The sequence below is a fragment of the Pectinophora gossypiella genome, chromosome 16, assembly GCF_024362695.1.
Source record: "Pectinophora gossypiella chromosome 16, ilPecGoss1.1, whole genome shotgun sequence".
NCBI classification, from domain to species: domain Eukaryota; kingdom Metazoa; phylum Arthropoda; class Insecta; order Lepidoptera; family Gelechiidae; genus Pectinophora; species Pectinophora gossypiella.
In genome coordinates, this window is record NC_065419.1 from 7,596,923 (window position 1) to 7,610,708 (window position 13,786).

Below are 13,786 nucleotides of genomic sequence, written 5' to 3' on the forward strand. Positions count from 1 at the left end.
AAGCTATGTCGCCAAGGAATGTGTGTGCTAAGTCACTAGCTAATAGTGCGGCCCACGGAGACCTATCCAAACCAATAATTTCAAGGAACATTAGTATGTTATTGTTAATAATTGGTTATAGAGTAGTCTCTATAACCAATTATTTGTGCTATAGTAATAATATGACTTGCTCGCCGTCTTAGCACCCAGAGTAGAAGACGAAGTCGGCAGAAGAACATTAATTTCATCTTTGGTCATAAAAAGGAAATTTTGAAATAAAAAGAAAACTACACTAGATTACGCAGTTTATTCACAATTCACAATACTGTTGTAGCCTGCTTGCCTGGATATAAATACCAATCAGCTACTTTTTCTAGATTTCATTAATGCGATGTATACGTAAATTTTCTATAATTAAAATTTGTTAATTTCATAACAATCATAGTATATAGATAGACCATAATAGGAATGTGGATAATATAAATATTTCACAATTGTTCTTAGAATTAAAATTATCTGGGTTTTGGGAAGCTTACAATTTTTGTTGAACACCTTTTAACATTAAGAACATTATTTATTTAACTGGAGTTACTGTTCTATTTATTTACAGAAAGTTAAATACTCAAATATAACACAGGGCTTTTAGGACAGATACTGAGACAACAGGAGAGTTGAAAGGTCAAGTTTGACCCTTTTAAATAGGCCAGAATATGAGAGGACAATGTGCACAATATAATGATTTGTGTTATTTACAGAAATAGGGCGGTGAAACCCGTAGATTTATATATTTCATTCACTCTATCACATACTATAGTGTTCAGAGGAATTATTCATTTGTCACCCACGAGCCCAGTGGTCGGTGTCCAGCGGTAGTGACTACAAAGCCCTTGTATCCTAACAACAATAATAACAACGAATTTTATTTAAATACATGTCGTTAATAGTTTAAGCCTTAGCGCCGACTGTGGTGCCCGCTTGCTTGTCGATTTGTTCTTTCTCCAATTGCTTGCCGAGGTATTCCCTGAAAAATAAATAAATAAATAATATTGTATTGGATTACAGAACATTATAAGGAATCGTAATGGATATGTAGAGAAGTACTTCCGCACAATCGTAAAATCGTAGACGACGTACGTCTAGGTTTACTTGTCGCGTCACGTACGTAGCATAACATCCTCTATAAGGTATATGGCACACGCGACGCCCAGTTCTATTGGACCATTACGACGACACCACACTACTGGTGTGCTATAAGTTGTCTTTTTGGTTGTGGCTCTGCCCACCCCGATAGGGATTATGGGCATGAGTCTGACTGTTAATCTAGAGAATATCTAGTGAGCTGATCAGGCCTGAGTGCGAGTTGTGTGGTCATTGGTCAACTTATACGCCGCGAGCTGTATATATTCCTTAGTCGTTTATGTCTGTGTTGTAAACGGCGATACGGCTCACCACCTATCACGTTGGTCTAACAGCTCTGTGAGGTGTGGGTACTTGGTTGATGTTACGACTGATGTACCTCTGACTTCCCCAATTGGCTAGTTTCCTTAGTTTTCTATGACGTCACTGTGTGCTTTTACATACAACTTCTATAGTAATTTCGCGTTTTGACGTTTAGTAAAAAGTACCTGATTTGACATATTTTTTGTCAAACTTATGTGATGAAATGTCGGACTACGTTTTTCTCGATTAAAATTCATAAATAAGTTAAATAGAAAAAATAAAATGTTTTTCGTTAGTTTTATATCTGTCTTTATTTAGTAATTAGAATTTCATAATTTATTTTGAACCTTATACTGGGGTACACAACCCAATTGTTATGTGTATGACTGTGTGATAGATAAGAGTTGTGAGGTATACGCACCAGTTATGGACCATGAGTTTCTGTACGGCGAGCAGCGCCTCGTACCGCACGTTGGGGTCGTCGTGGCTCAGCAGGTACATCACACGCTGCTTACCACCCAGCTGCTCGATGATGCTGGAAGAAATCGACACATGACGCTGCATAAATAAGTACACCCAATTGTAGATTTGCCGCAGATGGCATTAACTACTTGGCCGGACAAATGGGGAGCGCTGAAGGCTCTCACCCGGTACAACGTTTAAGACAACAGGCTTTAGGGTGCCCAGTTGGGCGCGAACCTCGGCTCAGGTAGTCGTCTGAGAGGAAAAATATTTGAAAGAATTAATCGACCCTAGTGGGTCGATAGCGATAAGCGCTGAATGAGGGAAATCGTCGACCACGCCGGCGGGGTCGGAATCGGGGCCGGGGTCCTGAGGACTGTAATGTAGTGTAACCAAACGCAACTTATAGGGAAACCGAAACGCAAATGGTACAGACTGTCATGTTGACAGATGTCATTGAGTAACAAGGATATAAAAAGGTTAACCTACAATGCGCGGGAAAAGACTACAGACGCCTCTAAAAAGACTGTAAGACTTCTCTTTGGATATAGCGGGAGAGAGGCATGGTACATGTTGTGACAAATATTTTTTATATTAATATAAACCCAGTGCTTGTTTCACATCAGTGTTTAATTAATATTAACCAGTCCTAATACGATAACAGAATCTACTACAGTCGCCTCCCATGTAACAGCCGAGCCTATTGCTATAAACTGGGCATAAATCCTGGAAACCACGTGACATCAATTTATCAACGATCCCAACATCAGTTCAAATTCAAACTAATAAAAGTCAAATTCGAAACCGTGACAGTACGATGCAAGTCACGCGTTCTCTGAACAGAGCTATCATGGATTTTAATCGTCACGTAATTAATGTTAATAACTGCTGCGGGCTTAGCACCGTAAGCGCGCGACTCTTTCTCGCCGCGACAGAGATCGTCTGTCTCTTTCTGTGCAGTACTGTGTGAGAGAGACGGGTGACGTATGTCGAGGCGAGAAAGAGTCGCGCGCTTACGGTGCTAAGCCCGCTGAAGAGCAAAAAGGCCGCCAAATGCACTGTACTGGTTCGTATAAATGTTCGGATCATCTTAGTTTCTGACAATCGGGTGATCAGCCAGCAATGATATGGACGAAAGTAAGATGATCCGTGCTTCGGAAGGCATAACGTGCCTGCCGTTGGTCCCGGTTACTATTTACTGATGTAAGTAGTTGTTACATGAGCCATGTCAGGGGCCTTTGGCGGCTCAATAGTAACCCTGACACCAGGGTTGATGAGGTTGGTACTCCACCTCACAACCCACACGATAGAAGAAGAAGACCGGGATTCGAACCCGGGACTTCCGGTTCGTGAGCCCAACGCTCAACAACTGGACCACGGAGTCGGTTAGTTGTTGATATAATATAGTAGTATAGTGTACGTACTGCTTGCCGCGCGGGTAGTGGCGCACGTACTCGCCCACGTCGTAGCAGGCGACGGCGAGCACCACGGGGTCGCTGCTCTTCTCCAGCAGGTGCACGAGGGTGCGCAGGAGTTCCTGCCCGCGCTCGTTTAGACGGGCCGCGTTCTCGCGCCAGAATTTGGCGGATTTGTGCACCGGCGACCATTCCAGGCTTGATGGTGGTAAATTATAATGTTAGTTTGATTTATATTTTTTAATTCATTTTGTGGATTTTATTTGCTGTATAGACTCACAAAAAGTAGATTATCTAGTAACTTTCACATGTAGTTAAAAAAAAATCTATTTGCAATATATTAAAAAAGAGTTTCTTCCGAAAGTTTACGACATGATGAAATATACATTGTTTTAAGTTTACGCGGTTATTATCATCCCGTGATAATGGCACTTGCAACAGTGTCGAAATATCGGTAGTCTCATATCCCTACTTTCAACGCGGTAAGAACCCGTTCTTATGTGTTTTAATTATGATGAAATATGATCCATAATAATTTTGACTTCAAACTAAATGAAGTGTTTGGGTAACTAAATAACCAACCAAGTAGACACTCAGTAAATGAGTTCTTACTGGTGTTTTATCACATTTTTACCCAAGTACCTGGTTTGAACCCGGATGGATTATCCTACATGGCCAAATACTAACCGTCCACTCTTAATCTCGGTAGCGTACTGGTCGAACGAGGACAGGTCTTGGACGGAGGCTTGGAGACGCTCGTTGAGGAAATCCACATCATTCATGATGTCTTCATCGTCAGACCTCTTCTGCTCCAAGATCGACAGCTGCTTCAGCACCTTGCATTGCACCATGGCGATGCAATGCTCACGTGACACCTGGGGATGGAAATTAAATTATATAATGGTGTTGATTCCAGTACACACCGTTTAAGTTATACCTGTCATTTTCTTATCCGCCGAAAAGGAAAGGGACGGGTAATCGACAGGCATAAAATTTATGGAACACGCATAAATTTTAGTCAGAGAGATTTTATATTGGCCAATAACCTGACAGAATTAAGTTGACAGCTCACGTCGAACGGGTTGCATATGAGGGTGATGCCTATTTTATGCACCCGGGTTATTCATTCAGTTTAAAATTAACAGTTGTCAATCATCCGTCCTTTTCCTTTTCGGCGGATAAGAAAATGACAGGTATACCTTAAAATAAAATTAGATGGTGTCTGCAGGAATTAGCACCATAAATTAGCAGATAGCTTTGTTCCCGCCTGACTGCTCGGTAGTTGACCGCCAGCAGTCGGTGTTAGGTGGGAGCGGTGTTAGCGGAGCTGACCTTTGGAATCAGAAAGTAATGCTCACCTGGGAATCCTCAGGCTTCTCAATGAGGTTCCTGAAGACGGCGAGCACGATGCGCGTGACCTTCTCCTTGACGGAGTCGCTGAGGATGTCGGCGAGGATCGGGATCGCGTTGAACTTGTTCATCTTCTCAGCCAACAGCGGGTTGAAGGTCAGAACCCACAGGCAGAACACCAGCTGGTATTGCACCTATGTTGAGAAAGTTGGTCATTAAGACTGTTGTAATGATGACTGTTTATGATGATTACAAGTTTATACTTGAAAAGGTTTTTCAAGACTTAAATCACTCACAAGATTTGTCGTTAGTACACCGCTAATTGCGGAAGCCAGAAAGAAAAAAAAATGCGTTAAATAACTGATTTCGAACTTGAAGTATTACACTAGTAACATTTTTTTGGAAGATTACAGTATACATAGTGTAAATATTTCGGATATACAATTAGCGTTAGTCACGTTTGGTGTGCGTTACACACACAGCCTTCATCTCTTCCACGTAACAGACGCGACGCGACTAACGTTTTTTTGGTTTAAGGGTAAAAGTGTCAGATAGCAGTAATAAGTAGCGAAACATCGTGGTTGCAAACTGTAATAAATGAAGAGAGAATTCTTACCTGGAAGTTGACACGCGAGGCGAGGATAGACAGCAGCGTGGAGATGCCATCGACTGAAAGGAACGCGAAGCGATACTCGTCGACACGCAGCATCATCTGGAGGCAGCGCGCCACCGACTGGATGTAGTCATTGTTCTGTGCAAAACACCAGCACTTTAAATAACTCCAAGCGTTTACTTCAAATAAGCAACATTAAACCCCGTTCTTTTGATATAGAACCGCTCACCACACATTTATTCTAGAAATCTAAAGTGAATTGAAATAGCACCGGTTACGAATAATTAGCCTTCAGCTTCTAAGTTCAAGAGAAGTTTAAAGCTGGTCGACAAGTTTGAAAACACCCTATTTATTAAGCGCAATTGTCATTTGCCATCATCTTAAGTATCATGGATTACAAAGTCTTCGCATCCCATCATAGTATTGCATAGTATTCTTAAAACCATATTAGGGAACATTGAGCTACCCAGTTATTTTGGTACTAATACCATGTGACAAAATTACTGTTACGTATGAATACAAGATAATCTTATCTTCTCAAATTTTGTCAGACGGTTTACAGTACATTGCTTGGCAACTGAACTCTCGCGTGAACAGTTTTAAAGAAAAGAGAGTAGTGGTTATTTACACATTATTCAGTAAAAGAGCAGAACGTTTAGGCACATTTATCAGTGGAACATCTTTATGCTTTTATTTACTTACCTATAGGTAAAACAATTTTCAATAGTTGATAGGTACATATTTATAAACTTGGTGTGTTAGGTAGACGTTAATAAAGAAAGCATGCAATCAATATTAGTTGACATGATTAGAATGGTTATCACGAGAATAAAACTTACCGACGACATTCATATTAAGTACAAAGTGTTACTGAGATAGTTACAAACAGTCAGTGTCACACAGTAAGTGGAGACATCTAGGGTACCTTATGTAAACCGGGCGGCAAATCGTCATGCGGTTTCAGCTTATCGAAAGAGCTGTAAAGGCTCGAGTACTTGTCGTTGACGCCGTCACTGGCGGTCTTGTCCTTGTGCTTGTGTTTCTCCGACAGTTTGTCGGAGAAATTGTGTTTCTCGTGGGCCAACATAACCTGCTCGGCATGCGCTAACTCGGCACTCATTTCCTCCGCCTTGCCAGAAAACAAACCTCTCAGTAAACATGCATCGCACCATCTCCCATGATGCGTGGCGCAGCTCACAACACACAGTTACTGTTCAGTGGTTTAGACACAGATGGGTGTTACTTCTGATGTACTGCGGACGCTGTAAGCTCGTGCTGCCAAGCATGCCATGCTATGTTCTCTGTGACAGAGGTTTACCAGGCCTCATTGCAGAATGTGCTAACTATTGAGACTTAATAAAGAGAAATGAGGTGAAATAAGAAACGAAGCTATGAATTTAAGGAAAACTACTTTATGTCAATGGTTAGATAATTAATTAAATAGTGATATATAAATTTTAAATTGGTTTGTGGGAAAAATATGATTCCTAATATTTATATATGATATTTGTATGGATAACATATAATACATACAAAAAATGTAATGTTGGTGAAAATTGTGATATTATTATGTAAGTTCTAATTATGAATGTGAAGTCTACCATTAATGTAATTTAATAAATTGTGATGTGTATAGCTACCAAATATTACAAAAATAAAATCAGATTTTGAATAAAATATTAGAAACCTTTAAAAAAAGATAAAGAAATATTTTACCCAAAATGTTGCCACACACATTCTGATAATAATATAATGCCCCACCAGCAAAGCATGATAAATTACATATTTACACAATACAAACATAATAATAAATCAACAAATATAAAATCTCAAAAAAATCATGCATTCTCCACATCATACATGCACTATTCTATGAAAATCAAATTTTCAAAATCAATCATGAAAAAATGTTGCTTCAGTGAGGTTGACAAGTAGAGAGACTTACATTCATCTTGAGTTGGTCCTTGAGCCAGGACAGGTAGAAGTGGAGGTCACTCTTCTCCATGAGTTGCGGGTGCCAGCAGGCGAGCTTGGCAATGACACGGGCCGTCATGTGCTGGATGAACTCGTCCTGACGGTTCAACAGGTTGAGGAAAGGCTGCCATGCGTTACCCTTCTTGTTCTCGCGGAAGATTTTCACTCTAGACTTATCCTCCTGAAATAACCAAGTATGTGTTCACTCTCAAGCACATTTATTACTCTTAATTGTACACATAACATACCTAAATAATGATGAACAACTATAAAAGAGGAAAGGGTATGTCACAGTAATATTACAGCTGCAGCCATTTTATAATGATGAGATTCCAGTCAAGAGTTGCCTATCCATTTGAAAATTGAAACTAAACATAATAGTTTACTGATAATACACAACTCAAATAGAAAAAGACATTTTGTTGGTAAATATAATAACTAATAATTAAACATGTCTAAATTATCATGATCATGTCAAAGCATCCCAAGCTAGTATAAAACCATAGAAAATGATTAAAAAATATAAATATAAAAAAGATGGTGACTTACAGAAAGAATGTCATCAATCAGAACAAGGATGTACTGGATGGTATGGTCCTTGCTGATGTGGGTGAGCAGGTTGAGGAACACCTCGGCACACACTTCAGGTTGCTTGTCTGGCAGGGTCTTGTCCCCGCGCTGGTCCAGGTTCACGATGAAGTCGTGGTCGCGCTGTGTGATCATCTGGCCTCTATGCACAACATGTCAACTCCTATTAGATTTTGAACCCACCAAGAAAAGGTCCAGTACATTTTAATTTCAAGATAAACCAAGCAATTAGCATATTCAGTTATATCGTATATGACAACGCCTTTATCAAAGCACGAAAAGTGCACATCCTTAGAGATATCAGAAATATAACCAGTGTCATATTCATATTGCATAAATCAATACTTACTGCAAGTAAGACTGCCAGTTGATCTGGGACGAACGGATATCGCTTGCTCTGATTTGCAGCACACTGGTGGCCGCAATCATGTCTGGAAATTATAGAATTATCATGGAATATCGAAAAATACTAACTATCCCATTAGTTATTTTAGGTTTCAAGATTTCTGCGTATGTACTCACCGATTTTTTCGTCACCCATGAGTTTGGTGACATTTTCCTCGTTGATGTTAGCCATTTTGGCTAAGTAATCAGGAATTTATTACACCTCAAATTAGGATAAAATCCAGAGGATTTTATAATTCGCAAATCCAGAAAATAAAGACAACCTCAGCTGAGAGGTCTTGTGACTATGATGAGTGAAGTTAGTCATTTATAGGATGATAATTGTTTTCTTACCTTCTTTTACGTATACAATTCTTGCTGAAAAAGAAAGAGACAAAAAGATAAATTGTAATGTTGTCTATACTGCAATAGGCACAGAAATACAACATAAGAATTGAAAGCTGTCATGTCGTTCAGAAATCAATTCAGAAATTGATATTATTTTTTTATATGATTTTCTTGGATTTACATATGTCACTGCACACTGTCATTAGTTGCCAAATCGTTTCAAATCAATCATTAATCAAAGAAAAATGCAACTCTAGAAGATCAACTCATGATCAACTTATCACCCAGTTGCTGTTTGTTGCTGTTTTGTGTAGGTGGGCTGATTGTATTGAGTTGAACGAATGTATTTTCGTGGCTTAAAAGGAATTGGAGAATCAAAAAAGTTTATGGAGGCGCAAATGATCGGTGACAAGGTAGGTAATTAATGAGTTGTTTACATACCGTCAAATTTTTCCTGGTCCCCCATGATTTATAGGTATTTAACACAGGCTACTACGCTAAAATTTTGTTTAGGGATTCATAACCAATTAATTTTGTATTAAAAAAGTGACTTTTTGTGTTACAGATTCATAATTTGCGCCTACACCCGTGACAGATTCGTCTTAAAATAAATTTGGGAACTGGCCAGTTCTTTTGTCATCATGACTACATCGCAAACAGGAGATGATTGTCACACTAACGACCCAAATAACTTATTTCCGATTGAATCATTACGATTCCCATTAGATAATTCTATGCGCATTATATTTACTGGTTATTACAATGGGTTTAGTGTAGAAGTGAGGTCAGTTGATGAAATGGCTCTTCTGTATCATATGGGATGCTTTGGCAAAGGTACAGCATCAAGATCTAAGCCTAGAGCTGCACAAAGTGATGGTAGCCCTTCTATAATTCGCAAGAGACAGTTCCTTAAAAGAAATTATTGGTATAAGAAGTTTGCTGATCCTCGCCAAACAACAGAAGGTGGCATGTTTCTTAAAGAGGTTAAGGAACTAAGTAATAAAATAATGCATGATAGCAAGGCATTAAATAGGAAAGGTGTGATTGATTTAGTTTCCAGTGATGAAGATGTGAGTACCGGCAATGAGGAACTCTCTAATGAAATGGGAGGTTTTCAACCAAATGAGAAAGACAATATTATGGTCATAGTGCCAAATAGCGATTCAGAAGATGATAATTATTTTGCTAAATTGAAACCTAAATGCTGCCTTAACAGAATAAAGTTGCAAGAAAAACTAATGCTTACTTTGCAGGAAGCTTTTTTCTTATTATATGGTCTTGGTTGTTTACAAATAATTACCTCTGATAATAAATTGTTGAACATTCAAGAGAGCTGGGATACTTTTGTGCATTCCGATAAGGATTTTATCCCAAGATATGTTGTATACCACTACTTCAGGTCGAAGGGTTATGTTGTGAAGCCAGGAATCAAGTTTGGTGGTGACTATTGTAAGAGTTACATCTAATATTTGATTTATTGCATTTGGTTTACATTTTTAAAGCAACCTTTTAATGATTTAATTTAATTTCAGTGTTGTACAAAGAAGGCCCTGGAGTCTCACATGCTGATTACATTGTTGTCATCAAATTGGCATACCAAAACGATGATTGGCTTTCAATCCTTGGCCATGTTAGAATGGCTAATACTACTGTAAAGGTATAAATTTTATTTATATTATAAATTTTATATTCTGTAGCTTTTATCTACAAAATACTTTTCTTTGTTTCCAGGAAATATTAATAGCAGAAGTTTCTAGACCAGACAAACCTCATAAACTTCCAGAAGACTTGAAATTGTATAGTGTAAGAGAAATATTGCTAAATAGGAAAATACCAGTGTCAATAAATAATGATGTTGAATAGATGCAATCTTTTATATTTACACTAAAACAAAAAAATATAACAGTATCTACAAAGTCTAACATTACGTCATGCTCTTTTGATTGGTTTCTTGACACCAGTTCTCCTGAATTCACTTCTTTCTTTTAAATATTCTTCTGTACATAAATTCCTGAATGCATCATTTTTATACCAGTTGGAAAGACAGTCCTTTAGAACAGAGTTTTGTTCTCTACATGATATGACCATCATTAATGAAGAACTTTTGCAGCAATTTTCAAATTCAGCTACTTCTTTAGTACATTTTTCTTTTTTAGCCTTATCTCTCATGAGTTTAGGTATCAGTACCTCTACTTCCACTTTTCTCAGGGTTCTGTCATCAGGATCACCTAAAATGTTACAAATATAATTATATGTCTTAACTATAAGCTTTACTTAAATAATAAAGACTTATGCTTAAGCATTGTTGCTGTCCCTACCAGGAAGATATCCATAGAAGAAATTGTTTAAGAATACGTACCTAACCCGTGAGGGCCTTCAGATAGCTTTTTGGATAGTACTGTTTTTTCATTCGACATGGTTCTAATTCAGTATAATCAACAATTTATCGTACTTAATAATTCAATGAACATGGATCTTTTCGTAGTTCATTATCATTATTTGATATGATAAAGTAATAAAATTACCTAAAAGTCTACAACCCAACCACAACCACTGTCAAGATGACATCTGTCAAGCGAATAATGTTTTTTTCCTGTAGAAATACAGTAGGTACTTGACCTACAGTTTACAGCCGCCCCGTTTACTTACATTATTTTATTTAATATCAGATTTATCGTGCGTGACATAAAATGCTAAAACGGTTGTTAAATCAACAAGGATTATGGACTTATCTTTCTGTCTATCCTTCTGTGTCCCCTGCCTACCTCATGTCTATCTACCTTATAAAACCATAGAGTTGTTTATTTTTTATTGGCCAAAAATCAACAGCCCAAAGCTAGCTAAATATTTAATGTGTGGCCTGTATAGAAAAACATGGCAATCGACTTTTGTTGCTATTTCTTTTGAAGTAAGTACAGATGAAAGAGATAGAGTTATCGACAAGATGTCAACGTAGAGCTTATTTTCGAGGAAGTGAGTGAATTTGAATGAACTGGAATGAACGAACAAGTCGCCAGCAATACTTCGTGAGCTTGCATTTTCGACGTAGCCTGTCACTTTTCAATCATTTTGGATTTAGCCGAAGTTTATCCCGTGTATTATCGTTGTTCAATGATTTTATTGTTATTTTGTTAGAATACAGTGAGTATAGTTCTAGTTACGTTTATGTAAAGTTTAGTTAAAGCAATATTAGGTTAAAAGTGTATCAGTGATGTAGGCTATTGGATTGAAACGTTGTTCTTGTTTTGTCAGCCTTTGCTTCGTTTTAGGTTTGAAATTCGATAATGGATCGTCTTCTACGCCTGGGGGGTGGTATGGCGGGGTTGTCACAGGCGCCGCCGCCGACAGATGCGCCCGTCGTGGACACTGCCGAGCAGGTGTACATCTCGTCACTGGCACTCTTGAAGATGTTGAAGCACGGCCGCGCCGGCGTGCCGATGGAGGTGATGGGTCTCATGTTAGGTGAGTTTATAACACATGCACTTCTGTATTATAAAAATATAATCGTTTTCGGCAAGTTCTAAAACCATTACTCATCATTTTTGTGTGACATTCACAAAGACTGCATTGGTGGTATTGTGGTTTGGCTTTCCCAAATTGGGACAAATTGGTGCGGAAACATAAATGAAATATAGAATTGTATCTTCATAGTCTACATATTGAATGAAATGTTTTGAAACCAATAAAAATACAGTCACTGTGTTGATTATTTTTTTTAGATACATTGTAATACTTACTTATTTTTCTCTATTTCAGGTGAATTTGTGGATGATTACACAGTACGTGTGATTGATGTGTTTGCTATGCCACAAACTGGTACTGGAGTGTCTGTAGAGGCCGTTGACCCGGTCTTCCAGGCGAAGATGTTGGACATGTTGAAGCAGACTGGTCGACCCGAAATGGTGGTGGGATGGTAAGATAACTTGATTTTGAGAGATATTTTACTAATAAATAATATGCTCCAGACTTATCCTTAGGCACATCCCGGACACTTCATACAAAACACCTCATTTTACAGATACTACACATTGATGTTATCATACACATGTATGTGTGATGTCTGACACCCATATGATTGAATACTAAACTATGTCCGAGGGAGCTCAGCCACTCGTGGGGAGCGGAGAATTGCCGTTCTATACATAGTATTATTCTTTATTTTATGCCCTAGGTGAGGTAGTTAGGAATGCCAATGGATGGTGGGATAAGTGAACTGGGCAATAAAGTAGCAGGTTAAATATGAATAATTATTTACTTATTCAAGTAACAAGACACATTTCTGATGTTAACCTGTACCTGCTTTTAATAATAACAAAATAAATAATTTGTACTTAAATATACGTCATAAATGTAATTAAATATATTACTCGATATAGGTTGCTGCATTTTTGCTGAAAAACTTAAAAAGGAGGAATGTATTATTAATTCAATGGTGACTATTTTCAGGTACCATTCACATCCTGGATTTGGTTGTTGGTTGTCAGGAGTGGATATCAACACCCAGCAATCATTTGAGGCCCTGTCAGAGCGGGCAGTAGCTGTAGTTGTGGACCCCATACAGTCTGTCAAGGGCAAGGTGGTCATAGATGCATTCCGACTCATCAACCCTAATATGATGGTCCTTGGCCAGGAGCCTAGGCAGACCACTTCCAACTTGGGCCATCTACAGAAGCCCTCTGTACAAGCTCTCATTCATGGACTCAACCGTCATTACTACTCCATCAGCATAAACTACAGAAAGAACGAGCTGGAACAGAAAATGCTGCTTAATCTACACAAAAAGTCCTGGATGGATGGCCTTACATTATCAGACTACAAAGAACACTGTTCAATCAATGAAACTACAGTCACAGATATGCTGGAGCTAGCGAAAAATTACAACAAGGCCTTAGAAGATGAAGAGAAGATGACCCCTGAACAGCTAGCTATTAAGAATGTCGGCAAACAGGACCCCAAGAGGCACTTAGAGGAGAAAGTGGATGTCCTGATGTCAAACAACATAGTGCAGAATCTAGGAGCCATGCTGGATACCATGGTGTTCAAATAATTACTGTGCGGGACATTTTATAACTAAATAATAAGGCTATAGTAAGTGGCAATTAACAAAGTCTTGCAATTCTGTTCCATACCCCTCTGTTGTGTCCACTAATTGTATGATACTTATTATACATTAATTTACTTAATTGTATGTATGTATTGCGAAATAAAACAATTCTTTCTTTTACCAACATTC

The 13,786-nt window shown here is 38.3% G+C and overlaps 4 protein-coding genes across 5 annotated transcripts; 2 read left to right on the plus strand and 2 right to left on the minus strand.

Moving 5' to 3' along the window:
* Positions 1-267: 267 nt before the first annotated feature.
* On the minus strand, positions 268-8,527 carry LOC126373566 (V-type proton ATPase subunit H). 2 transcript variants are annotated; one of them, XM_050019731.1, is made up of 11 exons: positions 8,344-8,527; positions 8,171-8,252; positions 7,783-7,963; positions 7,205-7,414; positions 6,185-6,388; positions 5,263-5,397; positions 4,655-4,840; positions 3,984-4,171; positions 3,306-3,494; positions 1,841-1,954; positions 268-1,000 (listed from the first exon to the last, which is right to left on the minus strand). In XM_050019731.1, the coding sequence occupies exons 1-11, from the start codon at positions 8,396-8,398 to the stop codon at positions 925-927; spliced, it is 1,620 nt and encodes a 539-aa protein (XP_049875688.1). In that variant the 5' UTR covers positions 8,399-8,527; the 3' UTR covers positions 268-924. The 2 variants fall into 2 exon arrangements, with proteins under 2 accessions (XP_049875688.1, XP_049875689.1); XM_050019732.1 differs by lacking the exon at positions 6,185-6,388.
* Positions 8,528-8,748: 221 nt separating this feature from the next.
* On the plus strand, positions 8,749-10,417 carry LOC126373579 (tRNA-splicing endonuclease subunit Sen2-like). Its single transcript, XM_050019753.1, has 4 exons — positions 8,749-8,966; positions 9,119-10,002; positions 10,086-10,210; positions 10,285-10,417. Exons 2-4 carry the CDS (start codon positions 9,195-9,197, stop codon positions 10,414-10,416), a joined length of 1,065 nt encoding a protein of 354 aa, XP_049875710.1. The 5' UTR covers positions 8,749-8,966; positions 9,119-9,194; the 3' UTR covers position 10,417.
* On the minus strand, positions 10,409-11,110 carry LOC126373598 (COX assembly mitochondrial protein homolog). Its single transcript, XM_050019784.1, has 2 exons — positions 10,913-11,110; positions 10,409-10,781 (listed from the first exon to the last, which is right to left on the minus strand). Exons 1-2 carry the CDS (start codon positions 10,968-10,970, stop codon positions 10,483-10,485), a joined length of 357 nt encoding a protein of 118 aa, XP_049875741.1. The 5' UTR covers positions 10,971-11,110; the 3' UTR covers positions 10,409-10,482.
* A 434-nt stretch (positions 11,111-11,544) lies between these two features.
* On the plus strand, positions 11,545-13,783 carry LOC126373941 (26S proteasome non-ATPase regulatory subunit 14). The gene is made up of 4 exons (XM_050020301.1): positions 11,545-11,694; positions 11,823-12,015; positions 12,310-12,466; positions 13,000-13,783. The coding sequence occupies exons 2-4, from the start codon at positions 11,838-11,840 to the stop codon at positions 13,598-13,600; spliced, it is 936 nt and encodes a 311-aa protein (XP_049876258.1). The 5' UTR covers positions 11,545-11,694; positions 11,823-11,837; the 3' UTR covers positions 13,601-13,783.
* Positions 13,784-13,786: the final 3 nt, after the last annotated feature.

Excerpts from the sequence above, each read along its gene's own strand:
- LOC126373566 (XM_050019731.1), bottom strand. The coding sequence starts at position 8,398 with ATGGCTAACATCAACGAGGAAAATGTCACCAAACTCATGGGTGACGAA. Across the intron at positions 5,398-6,184 it reads TGCCGCCCGGTTTACATAAG|AACAATGACTACATCCAGTC; the intron begins GTACCCTAGATG and ends TGTTTTGCACAG. Across the intron at positions 3,495-3,983 it reads ACCGAGATTAAGAGTGGACG|CCTGGAATGGTCGCCGGTGC; the intron begins GTTAGTATTTGG and ends ACCACCATCAAG.
- LOC126373579 (XM_050019753.1), top strand. The coding sequence starts at position 9,195 with ATGACTACATCGCAAACAGGAGATGATTGTCACACTAACGACCCAAAT. Across the intron at positions 10,003-10,085 it reads CAAGTTTGGTGGTGACTATT|TGTTGTACAAAGAAGGCCCT; the intron begins GTAAGAGTTACA and ends ATTTAATTTCAG. Across the intron at positions 10,211-10,284 it reads TGGCTAATACTACTGTAAAG|GAAATATTAATAGCAGAAGT; the intron begins GTATAAATTTTA and ends CTTTGTTTCCAG.
- LOC126373598 (XM_050019784.1), bottom strand. The coding sequence starts at position 10,970 with ATGTCGAATGAAAAAACAGTACTATCCAAAAAGCTATCTGAAGGCCCT. Across the intron at positions 10,782-10,912 it reads TGAAGGCCCTCACGGGTTAG|GTGATCCTGATGACAGAACC; the intron begins GTACGTATTCTT and ends GTAACATTTTAG.
- LOC126373941 (XM_050020301.1), top strand. The coding sequence starts at position 11,838 with ATGGATCGTCTTCTACGCCTGGGGGGTGGTATGGCGGGGTTGTCACAG. Across the intron at positions 12,016-12,309 it reads GGTGATGGGTCTCATGTTAG|GTGAATTTGTGGATGATTAC; the intron begins GTGAGTTTATAA and ends TCTCTATTTCAG. Across the intron at positions 12,467-12,999 it reads CCCGAAATGGTGGTGGGATG|GTACCATTCACATCCTGGAT; the intron begins GTAAGATAACTT and ends GACTATTTTCAG.